This window comes from Canis lupus, chromosome 25, assembly GCF_048164855.1.
Source record: "Canis lupus baileyi chromosome 25, mCanLup2.hap1, whole genome shotgun sequence".
NCBI classification, from domain to species: domain Eukaryota; kingdom Metazoa; phylum Chordata; class Mammalia; order Carnivora; family Canidae; genus Canis; species Canis lupus.
The window spans coordinates 42,573,813-42,597,566 of NC_132862.1; the positions used below are offsets into that span (position 1 = coordinate 42,573,813).

The following is a 23,754-nucleotide window of genomic DNA, read 5'->3' on the forward strand; positions in this document are numbered from 1 at the left end:
CCACTGTTCCCTGGGGAAGCCCCTACCTCCACCTGCTGCTTAGAAGATATAGCCTCATTTTCATGCCCCAGGTATAGGCACACATAGGTTCAAATGAGATGCAAAGACAGTGGTCTCCTCCAGGGAGATTGAGGATTCCCAATATTAACCAGAGCTCCCCTATTGTAGAACAAATTCCATTCGTGTATGTGTGTGTGTGTGTGTGTGTGTGTGTATACTCATGTGCATATGCTTAGAGAAAGATATCATGACTAGATACTGTTAAGAAGGAGGACTGAGGGACACCTGGGTGGCTCAGTGGTTGAGCATCTGCCTTCAGCTCAGGTCGTGATCAGGGGTCCTGGGATCGAGTCCTGCATTAGGCTCTCCACAGGAAGCCTGCTTCTCCCTCTGCCTATGTCTCTACCTCTCTCTTTGTGTTTCTCTTAAATAAATAAATAATTTTTTTTAAAAAAGAAGACTGAACTTGGATCCACAGACATAAGATACAGTCCTTAGTCTTGCTCTAGTTAACTCTGTGACTTTGAGAATGCCAATTAAGCATTCTGGACACTGGTTTCTTCATCAGCAAAATTGAGAATTAGACCCTGAATCATCTCCAAGGTCCCTTCTAGCCCTATAATGTATAGGTTCTAAAGAACCATCGTTTAACTCAATGGCCAAAGTGAATCTTTGGAAGGAAAGCTCTTGGAAAGGTCACTAAGACTGAGTCAGGCCATACCAACCTCATTTCTTCCCTTCAGCATCAAGGCCAGCTATTGGTGGAACATCTGGCTGTCAGTAGAGTATTTAACAAAATCTCCCATGATATGTATGTGGACAAGATAGGAAGTAGACTAGATGACAATATAGTCAAGTGGGTTGTTTTCAAATAGAATTCTCAAAACAAAAATAAAATGTTGATTTTTCCATCAATGCCAATTCCTGGGGAGTTAAGTGGTGTGCTGTCGTTGGTCCTGTTCAGTTCAATCATTTTTGACAAGGCACTAATTTCTGCTGACACCAAGCTGAAAGAGGACAGCTAATATCGTGGTGATAGAATCCAAGATTTTGTAAAAATCTCATTGAGACCTAAAGATTTAAATGAAAAAGTCTAAATGAAATAGAGAAAAACATCTAAAGTTCTCTTAGCTTTGAAAAGCTCATAGCATTAGCATAAGATGGGCAGGCTTGGTCCTGGGAGAAAGACCGTAGGGCTTTAGTTGATTGTAAGCTCAAGAGGAGTCAATAACCAGTAAAACAGCTGCCAAAGAAGTGAGTACAGCTGCTTTCACCGAGGGGTGGATAAAGTCCCCCCACCGATAAGGGAGCAGCTGGCTGGAGCCCTACACTAGTTCCGGTCAGGGCTCATTTGGAGCCTGTACTTGATTCTTGGGGCTTCATTTAAGAGGGATGTAAGAATCCCAAGGATTCCAAGGTGCTCCTAAGAAGGAAAATAGGATTGGCTAGAGTCATATGGAGAAATTGTAGACATAAAAACAAGTTTTAAATATGGAAGAGCTGGCATGTAAAAAAGGGATTAGATATATTTTCTATCATTCTAGGCAAAAATAGTGGTACTAATGTATGAAGTCTACAAGAAAGGAAGCTTTTAGCTCAATTAACAATTAGAGCTGTTAAAAATATAGAGTGCCCTGCTTGGGAGGTAGGGAGTTTGTGTTACCGGGAATGCCCAGGCAGGGGCTGGCAGACAGTCCATCTGGAACACAACAGTATGATGTGGGTGGTCAGTTGGCCCAGATAAGAAGTCTTCTCAATTCTGCATGACTGTGCTTCTTGAGGACAGAGACCATCTCTTAACCATCCGTGTACCCTTTCCCCAGCATCTAGCAGAGTGTCTTGGACATACTAAGAGCTCACTGAATGATTAATTTTTGAATAACTATGATGCGCAAAAGAACAAGAGAGTGAAGTAACAGGGAGAAAAAAATAGTCCGGGGGCACCTGGGTGGCTCAGTTGGTTAAGAATCTGCCTTTGACTCAGGTCATGATCCCGGCATCCTGGGATCGAGCCCACTCAGCGGGGGAGTCTGCTTCTTTCTCTCCCTCCCTCTCTGCCCCTCCCCCCACTTGTTCTCTTAAATAAATAAATAAATAAATAAATAAATAAATAAATAAATAAAATCTTTTAAAAAGAAAAAAAAATGGTCTCTACTTGCTCCTGCAAAGAGAGTGCAGGTCAACTTAAGGAGCATCTAGTCAATAAAACCAAGGGAAAGCTGTGCTTCAACTTGGACAGGAGAATTAGTTTAATTCTGAGTGACTAGGTGGCATATGGAGAGTTGTACAGGGTTTTTTCATTGGTGTCATGGACCTTTTTGTGGTGGACATCATTCTGATAGACAGGTCTGCATGTCGGGCCAGCAGGAGTGGGATGGGAAAGGTGAGAGTTGGTAGAGGACGTGCCAGGGGCGTTCATGCTGAGTGCACCAGCCTCAGGGAACAGCCCACCTCCCCTGGCTGGGGTATCTCTCTAAGCCAAGCTTAGGCTAGGGGTGGGAGGAAGACAGGCTGGTGAGGGGCTAGAGAAAAGTGATTAAAAATACAGCACACGTTTATAAGAGACTGAGTTCAGCTCCTATATCTTCTGCAAATGAACTGTGTGATCTTGGGCAAGCTGCCCAAGATTAACTTCTCTGGGCCTCTGTTGCCTCCTATCTCTTTGGGGCTTTGTAAATGCTGTTCCTTCTGCCTTTACTGCTAACATTGCTGCTCCTCATCTAGCACTTGGCCTCAGTTACTCTTTCTTTTATTTTGGGACAGAATTGTGGACAGAATCCTCCTTCCTCCTTCTGGCAGCTTTCCTTGCCCTTGCAAGGCTGCAATGAATGTCCCTTCTTGATGATCCCCTAGCATCCAGCTGTTCCCTGTCGTAGCCCTTCAGTTCTATATCCTCATTCTCCATTCACTTAACTCCTCTTTGAAGGCAGGATACATGACTTATTAATCATCATTATATCCTCAGTGCCTGACACAGTGCCTGGCATAAAGAAGATGCTTGAGGATGAAAAGGGGAAAATACTAAGTGAGTTGAAGAGGGAGAGGTGCATGAAGCCTGGGACCAGGACCTGACCTTGCTTTAGGTTTCTTTATTCTTTTTGTTGTTGTTGTTTAAATTCAATTTGCCAATACATAGTATAACACTCAGTGCTCATCTCATCACATACCCTCTTAATGCCCGTCACCCAGTTACCCTATCCCCCATCTACCTCCCTATCAGCAACCCTTTGTTTCCCAGAGTTAGGAGTCTTCGAGATCTAAGATTTAATATTCTGATTCTGTCAGTGTCCCCAGTTGCATGAATCCTTGGACAATCATTATCTTCCTAGTCCACCAACCTTCCAGCCATTCCAGAATCCCAGGCATTTTCTGACTCTTCTCTCTCTTCCCTGGCATCTGCTCCACCCCAAACCCCACTGATGCTACTGTACTTAACTATTTCCCGAATTCCTCCCTCTCCTGCCCAGCCCACTGCACCCCCCCAGGGTAGGCCACAATCAACTCTTGCCTGAGCCCCTGGGGAAACCACCACCGTGTATAGGACAAAGACTTCTCCAGGTTCTTCCACCACCAGATGCAACCCCACATCCTGCCCCGCCCCCACACGGGATTCCAGCTGGTCCCATTTGCCTTTCTCCAGATTTCAGTGCTGTCATTTGCCTCTGGGCCTTGATGTATCTTATTTTCTCTGCTGGGAACACTCCCCACCTGTCCCTCCATCACACTTCACCTGGGAGGTCTCTACTCATACTTCAGCATCTCAGCTCAGCATCCCTAAGCTTGGGTGTGTGCTCTCCCTGAGTGCCCCACCGCTGACCCTGTGCCACCCGAAAACCGTCCCACTCCTAAGGGCAAGAACTATGTCATTATCAGGGCTGTCATGGAGGTGAGCAGGCTGTGCACAGGACATCTCCAGGGCCGGGGGTTACTGCCATAGTCTGTGTAGGTGTAAGCGCTCCCTATGTATTAGATGTTACGCTGTTCTCGCTGCACTTTTGTTTCCCTGCACCCAGAACAGTCCCTGGCACTGGGGACATGCTCCATGTTGGAGCAACACATGAATGAAAGAACAGACACATGAACGAATGAACGAACGAACAAGTGAATACAGGAGCTGGCCCCTGGACTTCCAGTTACCCTAGCCACCAGGGCCTCTTCCCAGCTTCACACAGTGGGGAGGTCCTCTGCTCCCTCTGCCCTCAGTTCTGTCACTTCATCTCACAGCAGCCCTTGGGGCTACAACCTAGGTGGACCAAGAGGGAGCATGCAGGTCCCTTTGGGAGGGAGGGGGTCCTCCAAGAAAGTTGTGTGACAAGGATACACAGGGCACCCGAGTGATTTCCAGATTCATTCAGGCCCTCGAGGGGGTTTGTATCCTGTTCTGTGCCCCCACTGATTGGAGCTCACATGGGGTGTCCAAATGGCATTGCGCTCTGTGCTGTCCAAGCCAGGGGGCCATGCAGCTGTGGTCAGTAGCATCCGCCTCAGTCACGTTCTCTATTTGGACAGCAGCCCCTTCTACAGCAGATCTCCCAGACGCCAGCCTCAGGGTTCGCCTCACCAGGGGGTACCTGTCAAGGGGAGAAGTGGTGGTTATGTTTCCCACTCTCTGGGTCTCAGTGTCCTCATTTGTGAAACGAGGGGTTGTCCCAGAGGATCTAAGGCTCCTCTGAAGCTGAGAGTCCTACCAAGGATATGGAGCGCACCAGAGGGCCAGCCCACAGAGGATGATGGTGAAAGGGACACTCATCAGGGAGAGTCCTTCTGTCCACTTGCATCCAGTTCAGGGAACGATACTGCACAGCTGCCCTGTGCAAGGCCTGGGCCACCACAATACAGAAGATGCAGTCCCGGACCTCAAGGAGCTCACTCCAGTGGTGGGTGCTGACATGTCATCAGCACTAGTTGGCATGAACAGCTCCAACTATGTGCGGGACAAGGTGCTAAGCATTTCCCATGCATTATCTCACCAGATCTGCACCATATCTCGGTGAGCTATTCCCGTTCTAGGAAGGAGGAGACTGAGGCTTAGTGATATCATCGAGTCACTCAGCCAAGGACACATCCCTAGATGTACATCCCTGGTGCAGCCAATACTGGGACTCCACAGTCCTTGGTTTTACCCAGAGTCTTCCACAGTCTGTTCATCACAGAGGAGCGAGAGGTTCCGAGGAAGTGATGCACAGGGCACTGCGGGAGTGCTGGTGACAGCATGGAGCCTGATCCAGGGTTCAGAGAAGGCTCCCCACAGCAGCAGCTCTACCTGAGACAGTCTCTGTGACCTAGGAGCAGCTGATTCATAGCACCCCTCTCACCTCCAGCTGGCTAGAGTCAAGAGAGGTTCCCAAGTGCAGCCCTGCTCCCAAGGCAGGACTCCGTGTCCAGCTGTGTCCAGCACTTTCTGTACTTTGGACAGTGGACAGGGAGGTGGGCACACGGAGAAGACGCAGAGGTCACAGCCTGCCCCATGCAGGCCAGCCTCCTCCAGGGATGCTTAGCATCTCTGAGCTTGAGCACCCCCCCCCTCCTTCCTGCCCTAGACTGTCTGCTCCTAAGCCTCACGTAAACCTTCCCTTGCCAAGTTCTACAGGCTCATTCCACGTAATGCTTCAACATTCTCAGCTGGGAAATCTTGGATCAGAGGAAATCCTTGCTCACATGTGAAAGCCACCGCCCCCTCAGCTCCCTCCTTCCTCAACCCTGCAGTCCCCCAGCTAGTTGCTCTCTTCCCCTCCCCCGGACTTGGACTTGGCGGCCACCTCTCTGAGGCCCTCCTCCAGTTCAGCTGCCACAGCAACCTGAAAAAAGGGAGTACGTTCTAATTAACACTGAGAGGCTCATTAGATAGACAAAGCCCCCCCCCCCCCCCCCCCCCGCTCCAGCTCCCCTCTACTGCTTCTTCTGGCAGAAGCTGAGAGATTGCTCTCTTGGGAGGAGGCAAGGCTACCATTACCCATGATTCATGGGGTTTAGAGAGAAGTGAGCTGAGTTGTCCTTAGGCCCATGGGCCCAGAGACCCTTCCCTCCCTGGGGCCACCCCCCACCCCCACTCCCATATCCATCTCTCTTAGCTCTCTGACCTGGCCCTGGTTAAGAAGAGAAAAGAGTTAGGGTGATCAGGAGGGCCTGGCTGGGTGTACAGAGCTGACCTGGGACACTGCCAAGTTCCTGAGCCCTGGGGTGGGGGGGTGGGGGCAGAGGGGGGCAAGAGGAAGATGCAGCTTTTGACTCCAAGCCCAGATCCAGAAGAGAGCCTAGATTTTTATTTCCCCTGGGGTACAGGGCAGAGCTCAGTTTAGTTCATGTCTGCAAACATTTATTAAGCCCCAGACAACTCTGTCTCGAGGCTGGGCACCAGGAATGTAGAGACAGATAACACCATCCTGCCTGTGAGGTACAGTCCGTGGGAATCCAGAGAGCATTAAGGGTGGGCTGCAAAGCATGGGAAAGAAACATTGGGGGACAATGCAGGCTGGAGTTGCGGCAGGCATGAGGCTGAAATAAATGGGAGATGGTTGTGTTAAATGCATTGGAACAAATGGAGAATATCCAACAACTGAATTCAAATGCCCTAGTAAGCAGATGCTCCTTGCAGGCTCTGTGCTAGGTGCTGTGCATGGATCGGAGGCCTCGAATCACTTATGCTCTGCTGGAGTCGGGATTGGTGGGGTGGAGAGAGGGAAGGATGGGTTAGATGAATATCACAAAGATGAATAGAGAAAACTGGGTGTCAGAGAGATGTAAGAAACAACATTCTCCATGGGCATCTGAAGCGGGGAGCTCCCTGTCTGGTTGGGAGACCTAGAAGGCTTCCTGGAGAAAACACAATTGAGGCAGATCTTGAAGAAAGGGGAGGATAGTGCAGGCTGAGGAACAAGGCTGAGCAAACACTCAGAGCAGGAAAGCCTAGTGTGGGCTGGGGGAGGAGCAGGAGTCCATCCAGTGTAGACATAGGCTTGGTGTAGTAGTAGAGGATGGGACGTAGGCTAAGGTCAGATTGTTCAGGGTCAGAAAGCCAGCAGGAAGCGTTTATATTTATTTTGGGCAATGCTCTCAAGCCACTGAAGGCCTGTGTTCAAATCTGCTCTCCGAGAGCTTGGATTAGGGTTATGCAGACTAGGGTGGATGGTAGATTTAAGAAAGGAGCAGGGAGGCAGTGGGGAGGCTGCCAGCCAGAGTGGTCCAGGTTGGGAGCCAAAGATAGCCCCATGTGGCAACAGTCTGGTGGAAAGGTCAGGATGATGCAAAAGGTATTGAGGGTAGAGGCGTGTGGAATAAAGGCTTTGAGGCTGACAGATGCAGAGGCTGGGGCTAGGAGAACCCACGGACAAATGCAAGTTTCCCAGGCTGTCGAGAGCAGAGCAGCCAAGGTGCTGTAGGCAAATAAAGAAATCATTGAGAGCTGGTTCAAGGAGTGGGGGAAAGGCAGTGGCTTTGCATAATGAACAGAGGGATCTATGGACTGTTGGAAATGCGATTCTAGGATCAAGCCTAAGAATGGAAATTTGAGAGACATTCACATAATCATCATTGTCTTCATATAGCTACCGCTTACTGTACACCGAGTATGTGGCCAGTGCTATATGAAACAATTCAATTATAACAAGCTACAGAGTCAGCAGGATTAGCTTCATTTAACAGATAAGAAAGCAGAGAGTCAGAGATGTTAGGAAACTTGTCCAAGGTCAACCAGCAGGGAAGAAGCAAGGCTGGGACTGAGGATCTCCCCTAAGGCTTGTTCATCAGTCCATTAAAGTAGGATGAAGTTATGATAGTGGACAAGGTTCTCACACAAGAAGTAAGAAGACACTAGCCTTCAGGACAACCGTAGAGTTGCCACAAGGGCTCTGCCTGAGATAGCTTCCCTCTTAATCAGTTGTTAATTATCAGCTACAAGAGACTGCTCTGATGATTTCCAACACAGAAGTGCATAGGAAAATAATTCCAATGTGTCTGCAGAGTGGATGGTGGCTCACATATGACTTGTAACTGGCATGCTTAGGGGTTTTGTGGTCAGAGTATTGGATTAAAAAGTTGTATGGAAACAGATGACCAAGGTAGACTGGGTCACAAGAGCTGAGGACAGGGTTTCAGAGTGATAAAAATACCAGGAGCTGCAGAAAACAGGGAGGAGGAAGGTAGGTTGAGGATGGACCATCAGATTTCATGATTAAAGGTCTCTGGGCAGCCCGGGTGGCTCAGAGGTTTAGTGCCACCTTCAGCCCAGGGCCTGATCCTAGAGACCTGGGATGGGGTCCCATGTCGGTCTCCCTGCATGGAGCCTGCTTCTCCCTCTTCCTATGTCTCTGCCTCTCTCTGTGTGTCTCTCATGAATAAATAAATAAAATCTTTTAAAAAAAAGATTAGGGAGGTTTTTGGTTTTTGAGAGTCACAAAAATAACTTTGTGATTAATTCTTTAATGTATTCAGTAAATATTCAGTGAAGGCCTACTGTGTGCTGGGCACTCTAAGCATTGGGGATAAAGCAGTGAACATGCAAAGTCTGCCTTCATGGGGCCTATAGTCTAGTGGAGAACTGGATGGAACAGATTCAAGATCTTTAAAGTCAAGTTTTGGGACACCTGGGTGGCTAAAGAGTGAGTGCATGCTTTCGGACCAGGATGTAATCCTGGAGTCCCAGGATTGAGTCCCATGTTGAGCTCCCTACATGGAGCCTGCTTCTCTCTCTGCTTATGTCTCTGCCTCTGTGTGTGTGTGTGTGTCTCTCATGAATAAATACATAAAATCTTTAAAAAAAAAATAAAGTCAGGTTTTCTTCTCTGCTTGGGTGACCTGGGGACATTGGCTCACAGAAGTCTCCTAGGCTTAGCTCAGTCAGCCTTCTGCCTCTAGGTAGGACAATACGGTGCCAGGGGGATGAACATCTTTCCTATTCTGGAAACATTTCAGGCAATGGATTTTATAGCTTCACTCTTTTGCCAATAGCATCTCATAACCTGAAAAGAATGCTCATGGGCCTAGTATTTCCCTTGAAGTGTGAGTAGGCCAGGTAGGAAAGAAATATGAATTTCTGCCTGGTGACAGTTTCTCCTGGTACTCAAGGAAGGTAAGAGGGAGACAGAAATTGCCAGAAGGAGGTAATTAAGTCAGCTCCCCTCACTCTGTACACTTCCCCTTGGAGGGTGCTCCAGTCTCTTCAAGGCCAATCTTCATTCCAGACCTCAGGGAGCCTGCCAGAGTTCTGCAGGGACAGTGAGCCAAGCTACAGTGGTCTCTCCCCTCTGATGTGATTTCTGCAAAAGCAGCAACAAAATGCCTCTGAGATATCAGAAATTTCTACGTTTCTCTGGAGATCTTGGGTACACGATAAAACCCCATTGGCAATTGTCTAATAGGTATGGTAGGCAGAAATCTGACAGCCTGAGATTCCTGACCCCGAATGTGCACATCCTATATAATCCCTTTCCCTTGAGTGCCAGGGGACTAGAAGGCATAATAGGCTATCACTCCTGTGATTACGTTACCACTCAGTTGCCCTTGCGTGAATCCAAAAGAAAATCACCCTGGGTGGCTTGATCTAATCAGGTGAACCCTTTATAAGAAGTTGAATCATCAGAGTCACTCTTCTGTTGGCCTCTAAGGGCTGAACTACCCCATAGCAGAGAATAGCAGGTATCTATAACTGAGGGCCTTGGCCTTAGAATCTCACCGAACTCTGCTGACAATAAGTGTGAAGGAAGACCCTGAGCTTTGTGTGAGATTGCAGTCCCAGCTGATGCCTTGACTTCTTCTAGGTGAGGTCCCACCTAGAGATGCCAGTTGAGCAGTGCCCAGACCACTGACTGACAGAGCTATAGAGAAGATAAGAGGGTGTTGTTTTAAGCTACTAAGTTTGGGGCAATTTGTTATGCAGCAGTAGATAACTGATACAGTTGGTATGGGTTTTTTTGGTTTTTTAACTTAATTTCAATTAGCCAATGTATAGTGCATTATTAGTTTCAGGGGTAGAATTTAGTGAATCATCAGTTGCATAAAACACTCAGTGCTCATCACATCGCTGCTCTCCTTAATGCCCATCACCCAGTTACCCCATCCCCCCACCCACCTACCCACTTGGTATGGTTTGTAAGAGCATCTTGAAGGTCCTATGATATGAGGACCAGAAGGCCCTTCTGCTTGAGGCCTTGTACTTCGTGACATGAACACACTTCTGAGGGGTGCCAGGCAGGAGGCCTTATTGGCCACTTAAACCTTAATAGGATTGAGTTTCCCAACTATCTTCAGAGAGCTTGTGGGAAGACAGAATAATGCCACTAGGTTTGGGGATGGGAAGGGCCCTGAATGGTGAGATGGAAGGGCTGAAGGCAACACTGAGATCATCCCATTTTACCCAGGAGTGTCCCAACTGTGTCTGTGAGATATCCTGGGCTAGAAAGATATCTCTTCTGGTCTGGTGGGGCAGGGTGGGGGGGGAACCCACAGGGAGGGAAGTGAAGGGATCACTGGGGTCGTGAGAGGCAGTCCAGCTGCAGCCCTGGTGAGCCTACCTTGGGCAAATGCCATTTCAAAGGGAAAGTCTCTCTGGTCTTTTCCTAAGAGGTTTTGGTAAGGGAGAAAGAGAGAGAACATAGCCATCTGAGAGGGAGAAAAGACTATAGCAGGAGGTGGGAGGAGGTGAGTAAGGGCTTTGGAGACACACCACCAGCCCCTCATCAGAGATTTTCCTGAGTTAGCACGGTCTACATGAGGTAGCATGCCCCCACCAGCCCAACCAAGCCCTGCCTGTTGTACAATTCCCATTGTTGTTGTTGTTGTTGTTGTTTTAAGATTTTATTTATTTATTCATGAGAGACACACACACAAAGAGAGGCAGAGACACAGGCAGAGGGAGAAGCAGGCTCCATGTAGGGAACCCGATGTGGGACCCGATCCCAGGACTCCAGGATCACACCCTAGGCTGAAGGCTGGCCCTAAACCGCTGAGCCACCTAGGGATCCCAACAACTCCCATTGTTCAGAACAGAGGTGGTCCAACTTATGGAGCATGGTAGCGTGGAGGGACTCCTACTCTTATTTAAATTAAAAAAAATTTTTAAAGATTTTATTTATTTATTTATTTGTTTGTTTGTTTGTTTGTTTATTTATTTAAGAGAAAGAGAGAGAGAGAGAACAAGCAGGGGTGAGGGGCAAAGGCAGAAGAAGTTAAATCCCTGCCAAGCAGGGAGCCTGACATGGGGCTCCATCCCAGGACCCTGAGATCATGACCCAAGCCAAAGGCAGATACTTAGCCTACTGAAACACCCACAAGCCCATTTTTTTAAAAAAAGATTTTGTTTATTTGAGAAAGAGAGAGCAGATTGAGAGTGAGACAGAAGGGACTCTCACTCTTTTTTTTTTTTAAGGTTTTATTTATTTATTTGACAAAGAGAGTGAGAGATCAAGCAGGAGGAGCAGCAGAGGGAGAGGGAGAAGCAGCCTCCCAACAGAACAGGGAGCCTGACATAGCGCTTGATCCCAGGACCCCCAGGATTATGACCCCAGCCAAAGGCAGACACTCAAAGGACTGAGCCCCCAGCACCCTAGGACTCCCACTCTTGAAACATCTGTCCACTCGTTCATCTGTCCTCCATCCATCTTTTTATTAAATTCATGGTGACTGAGCATCTACAACGTGCCAGCCCTTGGGCTGAGTACTGGGAACACCGAGTTGATCAAACCTCAATCTCAACCCTTATGATGATCAGGGTCAGGAATTTCCACAACGCAGTGATGTGCGTGCAGAGGAAGAAAGCAGGTGAACAGGAGTAGCAACAATTTTTTTTTAGCATTTCTGTTTCATTTTTAATGTGTTATTTTATTTTATTTTTTAATGTGTTATTTTAAATGTACACACAAGTAGAAAGAATAGTGTAGTAAACTTTCATATAACCACCACCCAGTTCCAACAATTTTTGTTAATATTGTTTCATCTAACAGTTCCGCTTTTTTTGGTGGAGTATTTTAATATACATTCAAGATACTGTGTATTTCACCCATAAGTACTTCCATACGGACCTCCAATATGAACGTTTTAAAATTACCACCTCAGCAGCAGCAGTTGACTACCAGAGCAATACTATGTCCCCTGCCCCCCGGACACCGCCGCCCCCTGGAAGCGAGTCCCTGCACCCTACACCAGTCCCGACACCTCTGGGAGTCTCGGCAAGGATCTGGTATCTCAGGCTGTGACATGCTGGAGTTTCAGATTTGGTCTCTCGTACCCCCCCAACCCTCCCCACCCTTCTGGGTGTGCATCCCTGCGCCCCAGCCAAAGCGTAGCCGGCGACCCCGGGTCCTTACTGTTTCTCCTCCCCTCTGTTCTTGTCGCAGATTGAAATGCTAGAACACAAGTACGGGGGCCACCTCGTGTCCCGCCGCGCCGCTTGCACCATCCAAACCGCCTTCCGCCAGTACCAGCTCAGTAAGAACTTCGAGAAGATCCGCAACTCGCTCCTGGAGAGCCGCCTGCCGCGGCGGATCTCCCTGCGCAAAGTCCGCGCGCCCGCGGTCGAGGGCCTGGCGGCCGAGAAGGCGCTCGTGGAGGGCTACGGGCTCGTGGGGCTGCCGCTCGTGCGCTCGCCCTCGCTGCCGCCCACCCTCGCGGGCACGCTCACCGAGCTGGAGGACTCCTTCACCGAGCAGGTGCAGTCCCTGGCCAAGTCCATCGACGATGCCCTCAGCACCTGGAGCCTCAAGACCATGTGCTCCCTGCAGGAGAGCGGCGCTTACCAGCTGCACCAGGCCCTGCACGCGGGTGCGGCGCCGGCCGGCCTGGAGACCGAGATGCGGGAGCTGGACGGTGCTCGCCCCGCGCCCGGGGAGGAGGCCGCCGAGCCCGCAGGCCTGCCGCCGGGCCACAGCAGCACCCTCATGATGGCCTTCCGGGACGTCACCGTGCAGATCGCCAACCAGAACATCTCTGTCTCCTCCGCCACGGCTCTGTCGGTGGCCAACTGTCTGGGCGCGCAGGCCGCCCCGGCCCCGGCGGAGCCTGCGGCGGGCAGAGCCGAGCAAGGCGAAGCCCCGGGGCGGGAGGCCTCTGCCGCGGCCGCCAGCGCCGACCCGGGAGCCGCGCGCGCCGAGAACACGTGCGCAGAGGCCGGAGCCCGCGGGAGCCCGCGCGCGCACCCACCCGCGGAGGCTGCGGTGCAGGAGGCTGCCCTGACGGAGGCCGAGGCCGCCGAGGCCGAGGAGGAGGAGACCCGGGACGTGGGGAAGGGGACTGAGGCCGAGGCCGGCGACAACTCGGAGCGGCTGAGCAGCAGCAGCACGTCCACCAAGTCGGCCAAGTCGGGCTCGGAAGTGTCGGCCTCGGCCTCCAAGGAGGCTCTGCAGGCCATGATCCTGAGCCTGCCCCGCTACCACTGCGAGAACCCCGCCAGTTGCAAGTCGCCCACGCTCTCCACCGACACCCTGCGCAAACGGCTCTATCGCATCGGCCTCAACCTTTTCAACATGTAAGTGAGCACTGGTTCTGGAGCACCAGAGAGTCCTGGGAAGATCTCGGGAGGCGGGGGAAGGGGGGGGGGTGCGTGTGCTGCGTTTACAGGTGAGCAGGGTGCCAGATAATTGCCCACATCATCCCAGCGCCCTTCCAGATGGCATTTGTGCCACGCCTGCTCCTTGAGATACTGTGTAGGGCTGCACGTTTTATTTTTAATTGTTACAAATTTATTTTCAGGATCGGGGACAAAACAACACATCAAGCCCATGCTTTCACCACTATTACTGCTTAAGATGAAGCTAGGGCTTGAAAAAGGGAGAGTTTAAAAGAAAATACAATATTAAGTAAGTAACAGTACAGGTTGTATGAGTACTGAGCAGAAATCATTCAGGTAGGGTGTGAAGTTAGGAAAACACCATTATCTCCAGGGGATGATGTCAAGGAATGAGAGCAAGGAGAAAATAAGGAAAGGCAAGAGAGGGCCTGGGTAGGGGAGAGAGAAGAGACCTAGCATGAGGAATACAGGTAAAAGGCAGGAGAGGGGCAGGGATAAAAGGGGAGACAAAGAAGCAGAGGTGGAGCAGGAAGCGGAAGCAGAGAAACAAACAAGTGCTGTAGATCAGAGTCTGCAGCCAGAGCCCCAGCCACAACAGTCCTTGCGGTCCTTGCGCTCGCTCGAAAGTAGAGATCTGGGGGAAAGCAGTATACACATGCCCCGTGGAAATCGCAAGTGTGGGAGGCACTCATCTCCACCCTCCGTTCGCCTCTTCTTTCAGAGCTCTAAGCCAGGAGATCTAACATCTCTCCCACCCACATGTATGTTCATTTACTCACTCAACTGTTATTTATTGAGTGCCAGGTGCATTGACCACAAGATGACCCTGGTCTCAAGAAGCTTATATTCCGGGGCAGGGGTGCAGTGGGGTGGAGAATAGCTACTATTCATGGCTCACCGTACATAAAACATCTGCAAACTTCCTAATAATATCTAGAGATGGCCTTATTATGCCATTTTCAGAAAAGAAGCAGGCTCCCACAAGTAAGGTGAGTTGCACACGGTGACATAGGTGGTGAGTTGCAGGTCTGTCTCTCTCCTAGTCCACTGCTCTTTCTTCTGCGCCAGACTGCCACCCTGGTGAGCCCAGCAACCATCTCCACACACCTGCAGCACCCCCTCTGCATGCTCACTCACACTCACACAGATACCAGGATCCCTCAAGGCAGTGGTTCTCAAACTATCTGTAGCGAAGGACCAGTTAGAATTTTTACCCTGGTAAGTTGTGAGCTGATAGTTTTGTAAAATGTAATAAAAATGAATTGCTAGAAAAACAATCACATGCTTGGTTATCCTGAAAATGTCAAAATGCTATGAATGTTCTAAATGCTTATTACCCTCTATTTTTGTACGTACCTTCTCCTGAACCAGGAAGACACCGTTCAGGGAACAGCATGGATTTACAGACCACACTTGTGAACACATTTGCCTAAAGACACAGCACCCACACCCACACTATGGACAGTGTAGTAGGAGAGCTCACCTCTGTCCCCCAGCCTCACCCTGCCTCCTGATTCCAGGGTGGGCACTGTGTACAGACAACGGAATACAGACAGGGAGGAAGGGCCTTCCTGGCAGGCCCCTCAGGGAAGACAGAAGGAAACCTCTCCACCTGCTCTAGAATTCGCTTGGTTTGGCCACAATCCCCTTCTTCCTTCTCCATGCTATCTTCACTCCTGTGTGTGTGTTGGGGTTGTCGGGTGTCCAAGAGGATGAGGCTCCAGGAAGAAGCACTTGGGATCAGGAGCCCCTCTGCGGTGGAAGGAATCCTGGCATTTCAGAGGCATTCTTCCCAGAAATACTCCAGGCGCACTCTTATGGGTTTCATGGGCTGGAAGGAGTCATGGATAGCCTCGGCTCACTCTCTACTCCTTCTCCCCACCTCCACTCCCACCCTTAGCAACCCAGACAAGGGCATCCAGTTCCTGATTTCTCGAGGCTTCATCCCTGACACCCCCATTGGAGTGGCCCACTTCCTTCTCCAACGCAAGGGCCTCAGCCGTCAGATGATCGGGGAGTTCCTGGGCAACAGCAAGAAGCAATTCAACCGTGATGTGCTGGAGTGAGTGCCCCTCTCCTCCCCCCCCCACCCCCGTGCTCCACAGGCCCCATGGGACACAGGGGAGGGCCCTGAAGCCTTGGCCTATCATTGTGTCTTGACCAGCCTCTGTTTCCCCCTCCAAAGCCCTGCAGACATTTACCACGCGTGCTCTGGGCGGGATACCTTGGAAGGCACTAGGCGGTGGTGAGGGGTGTACAGAAATGGTCAAAGGAAACAAAAAAGCCCTCCCTCCTGGCTCCCCTCTGGGGCAAAAGAATGGGCCTGGAAAAGGAGAGGACTGTGGTGTGCACTGAGGCCAACTTGGTGGGGCAAACAGGCCCTCAGCCCACCCTCTAGCTGCCACCTGCCCAGGACCCCCGCACCATCCCCATGGGCTGGCTTGTCCCCACATGGGCTCAGTTTCATATTGGTGGAAGCAAACGTGAATCAGAAAAAAAGGAGTTAGATTGAGTCTTTAGAGCAATAAAATACTGTGACTCCATCAAGATAAGTTTACCACCAAGATCAACAGATGGGGGGCGGGATGAGGGGCCCGCCTTCGCTGGCACTCAGCTCTTGTTCGCCCTTGAGGTGGAGCAGGTGAGAATCTGTTCACACTCACCACCCTCCTTTGAGCTGTCAGGCCCAGGGTGGCATCCTTGGGGCTTGGAGCCACCTCTCCCCTGGCAAAAAGAGGGTGAGGCCCCATGAGGTGGGCTCAGGCCTCCTTCTTGAAGAGTCACCCTGCCATTCTCCCAATGTTCTCCTTGGGAAGGAAACAGAAGTGTCTCTCAGAGGTTCTGGGAGAAGCTCTTGGAGCAGCCAGGGCCTGCTGTGCCGGGACGGAGCGAGGTTGAGGGATGGGGGCGGTGGGCCAATGGCTGGGCAGCATGGAGTGGCGCAGCCTGACTGGCAGGGTTGTCAGGGTGCCTGGGGTGGGACCTCGGACACCTGGCTTCTTTGATACAGCCATCAGCTGCCTTGTCTCTGGACGAGCCCCTGCTCCCGGGAGCCTGCCTTTCCATGCCCTGGATTATGAGGGGTAGACCAGTGGCCCTCTGGAATCCTTGCCACATCCTAAATTCACTGGCAGCTGTCTGAGGACAGTCTGAAAAGCAGGAGCTTGGGAGCCCCTGAGGGACCTTGAAATGCCCAGAGGCCTATTAGTTGACAGAACCCAGTGCCCCCCTTGGACTCTTGGCAGCTTTGGCCAATCAGACCCCACCCTCCACCCCACGACTGTGGAAGATGCTGAGTGGGATGAGGGGCCTGCCTTCGCTGGCAGAGGAAAGTGAACTGATAAATGGGCCTCCTTCCCCTGTCTTTTTTTCTCCCTCCCCCAGGCTCCCCTTTCTCCTCAGCTCACCCCTACCCCTGCCGTGTGTAGGGTGCCCTGAGGGGATGCCCTGAGGAGACACATAGAAGGAGAGAGATCAAGTCTTCTCTGTCTTCTCCTCACCTGATTTCCCTCCATCTGGCTCATGGCTCTGGCCTTTCCATTTGCTCTTGTCCCTGTTCCCCTCCTCCGTTGCAGAGGGGGGTGAGCAGGTGTGCTGTGCCGCACCCCTGGGTTCTCCCTGGCTCCCTGCGCCCCTGGGGGACCGAGCCCTGTCTCTCTGCTCTGGGGGCAGAGGTGCCTGCTTCGCTCATAGGCCCCAACTGACGTCTCTTCTGCCGTGCCTGGTCCCCTCGTGGCTTGGCCCTGAAATTCCAACCCTCCAGGCCCATGGTGACCTGGAGTGATGGGAACGCGTGGTTTTCCAAGCAGCATAACACACACTAATTGCATCCTCCCAGTGAGAGGGAGTGTGTAGGCTGGAGACAGGCCAGCGCTGCTGCCCTCGCAGGGAGGGTGCCGACTGGGGACTGGGCTGGCAGCTGAGGCAGGGATCAGGCTAGGGATGAGGTGGCAGCGTGGCGGCAACAAAGAGCTGTGCCTAGGAGGGCCTGCTCTGACCCCTGGCTCTGCAACTCGCGTGCTGGGAGGCCTCCCCTGGGCCTGGGCCTCGGTTTTCTCACCTGCCAGGAGAGAGGGTGGGGCTGTGTACCTGCTCCGGTGATGGAGCTGAGCCGGGCATTCGGGCATCCGTGTGAAGGGGAGATGGGGGCAGTGAGGGGCAGGTGTCGCTGTGGCCTGAGGGAGCTTACAGACCCAGGTGTCAATGGGACAGATGAGAGAAGGAGCATGGAAAGGGAGACAAGGGACCAAGGAACCTCCAGCAGGCCTTGTGGTGTCAGGAGAGTTGAGAGCCGAGCCGAGCCTGTTTGCCCCAGCAGGTGCCTCTGTCCCTCCGGGTTTATTCTGCAGCCGTGAGTCCCCGGGCCCCGGAGGCCCTGACACACCCAGCCTCTACATGGAACAGCTCCACAGAAAGGAGCCCTCTGCACCCAAGTCTGTTTTCCTGCTTGCCTGGCTTGTCTCCTGCTGGGTGCCGGCAGGAGATGGGGCAGGCACTCACCCGGGAGCTAGATGCTGGGGTTTTTGCGAGGGGGGTTCCCTGCCACACAAGCCAGCTATCCTGCAACCTCTCAGGATCTGCTGCCTCTTCCCTACACCCATGAGAGAAAACACACAATAACAAAGTCACTGGTGCCATGTTGCCAGGCCGAAAGGCTTCACTGGGATTCTGCACAGCTTCCCTGCCCCCGCCTGGTGACATTCAGCATGTCGCGTCCGTTCTGTACAAAGCTGCTTGCTGAATAAAAGGATATAAATCACCCATCCCCTTGGAGACTGAGACAGCCCCAGCCACAGTACTCTCCAAGATGCAGCCAGGCAGGAGGGGGAGAGGGTGGAAGCCTCTAGGAGGGGACAGGGCGGGACCCCCACCACTACCGCCCAGCCTGGGGGCCTGTGGAGAAATGGAAGAGAGAGGGGCTGAGCAGAATCCACCTCAGCTGCTGGCCTGCATCTGAGCATCACAAATGCTGCGGCCCTGCCTCCTGAAATCTGGACCCTGGTGCTCTCAGACGCTGACCTCTTCGTCCGCTTAGTGCCCTGTTTCCATAGAAGGTGCATTCCAAGAAGGAATGTATTTAACTAGGGTGTATCAAATACTAATAGACGGCATCCTGAACTCAAAGGGCCCTGTCCGTTCCACTGTTTTCTTGGGAAAGGTTTGGTTTTTTAAAGGAGAAACCAGCCTGCTTCCTTACTTGTCCAGTGGGGACAGTAGTACCCACCTCATACAAATTACAATTTTAAAATGCACGTCAAGTGCATCAGTGACTGATACTTTAGTAAGTTCTTTACAAATGTTAGCTATTTCTGCTATTATCTTTCACATTTGAAAGCACAGGACAGTAGATGCCTCCCCGCCTCGGCCCCAGCCCTGGCGGGGGATCCCTCAGGCGCCTCAGCTCTGGTCTGAGATCAGGTTCACTCCCCAGACAATAAGAACATGCTAGAACTTGCTGGGGAGGGGAGGGGAGCTCATTTGGGGACCATCCTACACCCTGAGGAGGTCCTCTGTGGCGCTGAGGAGAGAAGGGCCCTGGTGGCCTGGCAGGAGGAGCCAGCCACCAGCTGCGGTTAGGAGGCTCCGGCGCTGGAAGCTTCTCCCTCTTTCACATAGCCGGGAAATTTGGCTTTGCTCTATTTCCCTTCTGAAATGTTGGCTTCAGCAGCCTGGAAGGCCAGAGGATGGGGGAACATTCCATGTGGGCTGTGGGCAGGCTCATTTCTGGCCTGGGTGATCTTTTCTGATGTGAATCACATAGACGGGGAGGCCATTGGTGTCTGTCATTTCCGTGGAAGGGCGCGAAGGGCAGCTTTTGGGTTGAGTTGCCAGAAGAGTTTCCTGGGTGTTCCTTCTCTCACTGTGTCAACTCCGTTTTTTGTTCAATATTAAGAGTTTGACATTTTAGTCAGATTGCATTATTTCATTTCCTTAGAAATATGTTGGCCAGAGTGTAACAGATTTGTTCTTCTTAGGGGACATTCAGAAATGAAGACAGATTGCCTGTCCAACTCAACAGGCTGGGAGGCGCTAGTCTTTCATGGCTTGGAAGAAATTATTTGAGAATATCCTGCCCTTTGTGCCATGTGTAACCTTAGAAATGTTACTATATTTCTGGGGAATTCCACCAGGAGGGAGAGAGCAGTCTGGGGCCCACGCAGACCCTTATAGGTCTGGAGGAGGATGGAAAGAGGCCTGGGCAGGCAGTAATAGACTGCTTATTTCCCACTTAAATAGGCTTATTTCCACTGCTTTGAAAATTTGACACTGCCACCACCCTACAGGATAGAAGGAGGGGGTCTTTTTTTTTTTTTAATTAAAGTTTATTTTATTTCAATCAATTAACATATAGTATATTATTAGTTTCAGAGGTAGAGTCAGTGATTCATCAGTTGCCTTTTTAACACCCAGTGCTCATCACATCACGTGCCCTCCTTAATGCCCATCACCCAGTTATCCCATCCCCCCCACACACCCCCTGCCCCCCTCAACCCTGTTTGTTTCCTATGATTAAGAGTCTCTTATGGTTTGTCTCCCTTCTAATTTCATCTTGTTTGATTTTTCCTTCCCTTCCCCTATGCTCCTCTGTTTTGTTTTGTTTTTTTTTTTTCTTTTAAGAATTTTTAAAAAGATTTTATTTATTTATTCATGAGAGACACAGAGAGAGAGAGAGAGGCAGAGACACAGGCAGAGGGAGAAGCAGGCTCCAGGCAGGGAGCCCAATGAGGGACTCGATCCTGGGTCCCCGGGGTCACACCCTGGGCCCAAGGCGGGTGCTCAACCTCTGAGCCACCCAGGTGTCCCTGCTCCTCTGTTTTGTTTCTTAAATTTTACATATGAGTGAGATCATATGATAATTGTCTTTCTCTGATTGACTTATTTTGCTTAGCATAATACTGTCTAGTTCCATCTTTGTCATTGCAAATGGCAAGATTTCATATTTTTGATGGTTGAGTCATATTCCATTATTTTATATATATATATATAAAAGATTTCATATTTTTGATGGTTGAGTCATATTCCATTATTTTATATATATATATATATACATACACACACCATATATATATATACACACACACACACACTACATCTCCTTTATCCATTCTTCTGTTGACGGCATCAGGGCTCTTTCCATAGTTTGGCTATTGTGGACATTGCTGCTATAAATATTAGGGTGTAGATGCCCCTTCGGATCAAGTGTAGTGATCCGAAGTGTATCTTTGGAGTAAATACCTAGTAGTACAATCGTGCCCCTTTCTCTGCATCCTTGTCAATATCTGTCGTTTCCTGACTTGTTAATTTTAGCCATTCTGACTGGTATGAGGTGGTATCTCATTGTGGTTTTTATTTGTATTTCCCTGGTGCCCAGTGATGTTGAGCATTTTTTCATGTGTCTGTTGGCCATTTGTATGTCTTCTTTGGAGAAATGTCTACTCATGTCTTCTTCCCATTCCTTGACTGGGAAGTGCTTTATAGATTTTGGATACTAGCCCTTTATCTGATATGTCATTTGCAAATATCCTCTCCCATTCTGTAGGTTGTCTTTTGGTTTTATCAACTGTTTCCTTTACTGTGCAAAAGCTTTTTATCTTGATGAAGTCCCAATAGTTCATTTTTGCCTTTGTTTCCCTTGCCTTTGGAGATGTGTCTAGCAAGAAGTTGCTGCAGCCCAGGTCACAGAGGTTGCTGCTTGTGTTCTCCTCTAGGATTTTGATGGATTCCTGTCTCACCTTTAGGTCTTTCATCCATTTTGAGTCTATTTTTGTGTATGGTGCAAGAAAATGGTCCAGTTTCATTATTCTGCATGTGGCTGTCCAATTTTCCCAACAGCGTTTGTTGAATTGGATATTCTTTTCTGCTTTGTCAAAGATTAGTTGGCCATAGAGTTGAGGGTCCATTTCTGGGTTCTCTTTTCTGTTCCAGTGATCTATGTGTCTGTATTTGTGCCAGTACAGTACTGTCTTGATGATCACAGCTTTGTGATAGAGCTTGAAATCTGTCATTGTGATACCTTCATCTTTGGTTTTCTTTTTCAAGGTCCCTTTGGCTATTCAGAGTCTTCTCTGGCTCCATACAAAATTTAAGATTATTTGTTCCAGCTCTGGAAAGGGGGGGTCTCTTCTAAACCTGAAATTTTTCAGTTTATGGCCTTGACCCCTTGCCTCTCCAGTGCCCTTTCCCCTGACCACCCCCTCACCATCACACATGTACACACACACCAACAGACAAGAGATTTTCCTTAACAATAAAGAGTCATGAATGTTTCAGACCCACTTACTCCTATGTGTGGAAATCCTTGGACCCTAAGTGTGGGGTGAACAAGTCCAGAGTTGAGTCTCCCTTTGGCTTGGTCATATTAGCATATAAATTGAGCTTTCACACAAAGACCTACTACCCTGCCTTTCTGATAACTCAGGCCCTAGGTCTGGGGGGCTCTCTCAATCCCTATGTGATACTCAAGTGTGGCTTCAACTGGCCACTCTTTGAAGTGGGATTTCTAAGGAGTAGGATTCTAGGGAAGGGGCTTCCTGGGAATTACACTCCCCTGGGGTTTGTAGGAGGGCCAGCTGTGAGTGAGCAGGCTGTGAGACATAACAGTGACAGCTCACATATATCAAGCATTCGCTGTGTGCCAGCAGGCACTGTGCCAAGACCCATACATGCATAATCTCATTCCATCTTCACAACAGCTCTATGAGGTGAGTGCTATCAATCTGTGCCACATGAAGGAACTGAGGAACAGAGAGTTTAGGTAGCTTACACACAGTCACAGAGCTAACCAATGGCTGAGATCTGAAGGCAGGCAGAATGGTTCTACAACCTGAGCCCATAACCCGATGCCATCCCACCTCTGTACCTCATCTCAAGGCAAGTGTGGTCCAGATGTCTTGTAGCTGTAGTCAGAGCCCAGTTGTGAAATGTGGTGCTGGAAGACCCCTTACATGGTCTGCTTGTCCACCCCTCTCATTTCACCCAGGCAGAATGTGAGGACCAGAGAGAAGAAATGACGAGTCCCCTGGCCTGTGGCAAATTGAATGAAATCAGGTACTATTCCACCCTTTGATTCCCCTTTGTTTGCTCTGCTTATCTGAGAAGAAAGCAGAACTGAGAAATGGAATCACAAATCTCAAGAGGTCTGAGCTGGATCCAGTTTCCTTTCTTCCTGATAGACAGATATTTTAAAGAGTCAGTGGATGAAGGTCTAGAGCTGTAATTTCAGGCAGAGTTCACTGTCGATGAAGGAAGGGCTCTTAATACCTATACTAGGAGGAACTTCAAATTCACTTACTCACTTGGTATGTCAACTTAGATTTGGTCTCCAGGTACACAATGAAAACTATCACCTATGAAGCTCTGTTATATGGCTGGCATTTTCCATACATTGTCTCTTTTAAAACTCAGAGCCACCTGCCCACTAGATGGTACAGGTGTCAGGTCTATACTACAGGTAGAAAAACTGAGGCATGGAGAGTCTAGGTGACCTGAACTGAAAAGCTCAGTGATGGAAACAAGATTCAACCCTGAGGGTGTCTGACACCGAAGGCCTGACTTCTCATTCTGCTGACTCTTAATTCAGTGGTTCTCAAAGTGTGGTCCCCAGGATGGTAGCAGCAGCGTCACCTGGAAAGCTGTTAGCGATACCAATTCTCAGGCTCCACCTCAGACCCACTGATTCCGAACTCTGGGGGCATTGGTGGGTTGACAAGCCTGCCGGTTGGTTCGGTTCTCAAGCTCAAGGACCCCTGGCAAGCAGCGATGCTGCCAGACCCAGCAGAGGGAGAATCACCCCAGGCATCCGCAATAACTTCAGATTCATTCTTTGGGTAGCTTAAACTTAGTTATTTTGGTTCCTGGGTCCTCAAGGTGTGACCGGCAGCCATCCCTTCTGAGGCCCTCCCAGGCGAGATTATCTTTGTCCTCATGTCGTCACCAGGAACACTGGCAGGTCCTCTTGCGTCAGTTTCCCTCTGCTCTATTTTCTGAGCCACACTGCACTTTTCCAAAAAGCCTTGACCTTTGTTGGGCATGTTATGAGTTCTGCCTAACAAAAATAACTCTCTGGCGGATGGGGATATTTTTAATTGAATTGTATGAGCCAAGAATTGCAGAAATAAAACCAAGGTTCCTACATCCCGTGGCAGTGGGCGGTTTCATTTTCCAGCCTAATCCTGGAGCCTGGGCTTCGTCCCTGCCTGGAGCGCCAGTGCCCCCTCTGCTGTCTGCAGTGCTCCCTCACACCTCCTCTGAGCCTC

General features: G+C 50.2%; 1 protein-coding gene across 6 annotated transcripts in view; it reads left to right on the forward strand.

Moving 5' to 3' along the window:
- Positions 1–23,754, forward strand: part of IQSEC3 (IQ motif and Sec7 domain ArfGEF 3) — a 110,806-nt gene that overhangs the window by 56,356 nt on the left and 30,696 nt on the right. For all 6 annotated transcript variants that reach the window (XR_012017836.1, XR_012017835.1, XM_072799355.1 and 3 more), the window contains exons 4-5: positions 12,330–13,456; positions 15,399–15,560. Coding sequence is in view for 4 of the 6 variants with exons in the window: in XM_072799355.1 (XP_072655456.1) it covers positions 12,330–13,456; positions 15,399–15,560 (1,289 nt within the window). In the remaining 2 variants the exon portion in view is untranslated. The remainder of the gene's footprint in view (positions 1–12,329; positions 13,457–15,398; positions 15,561–23,754) is intronic.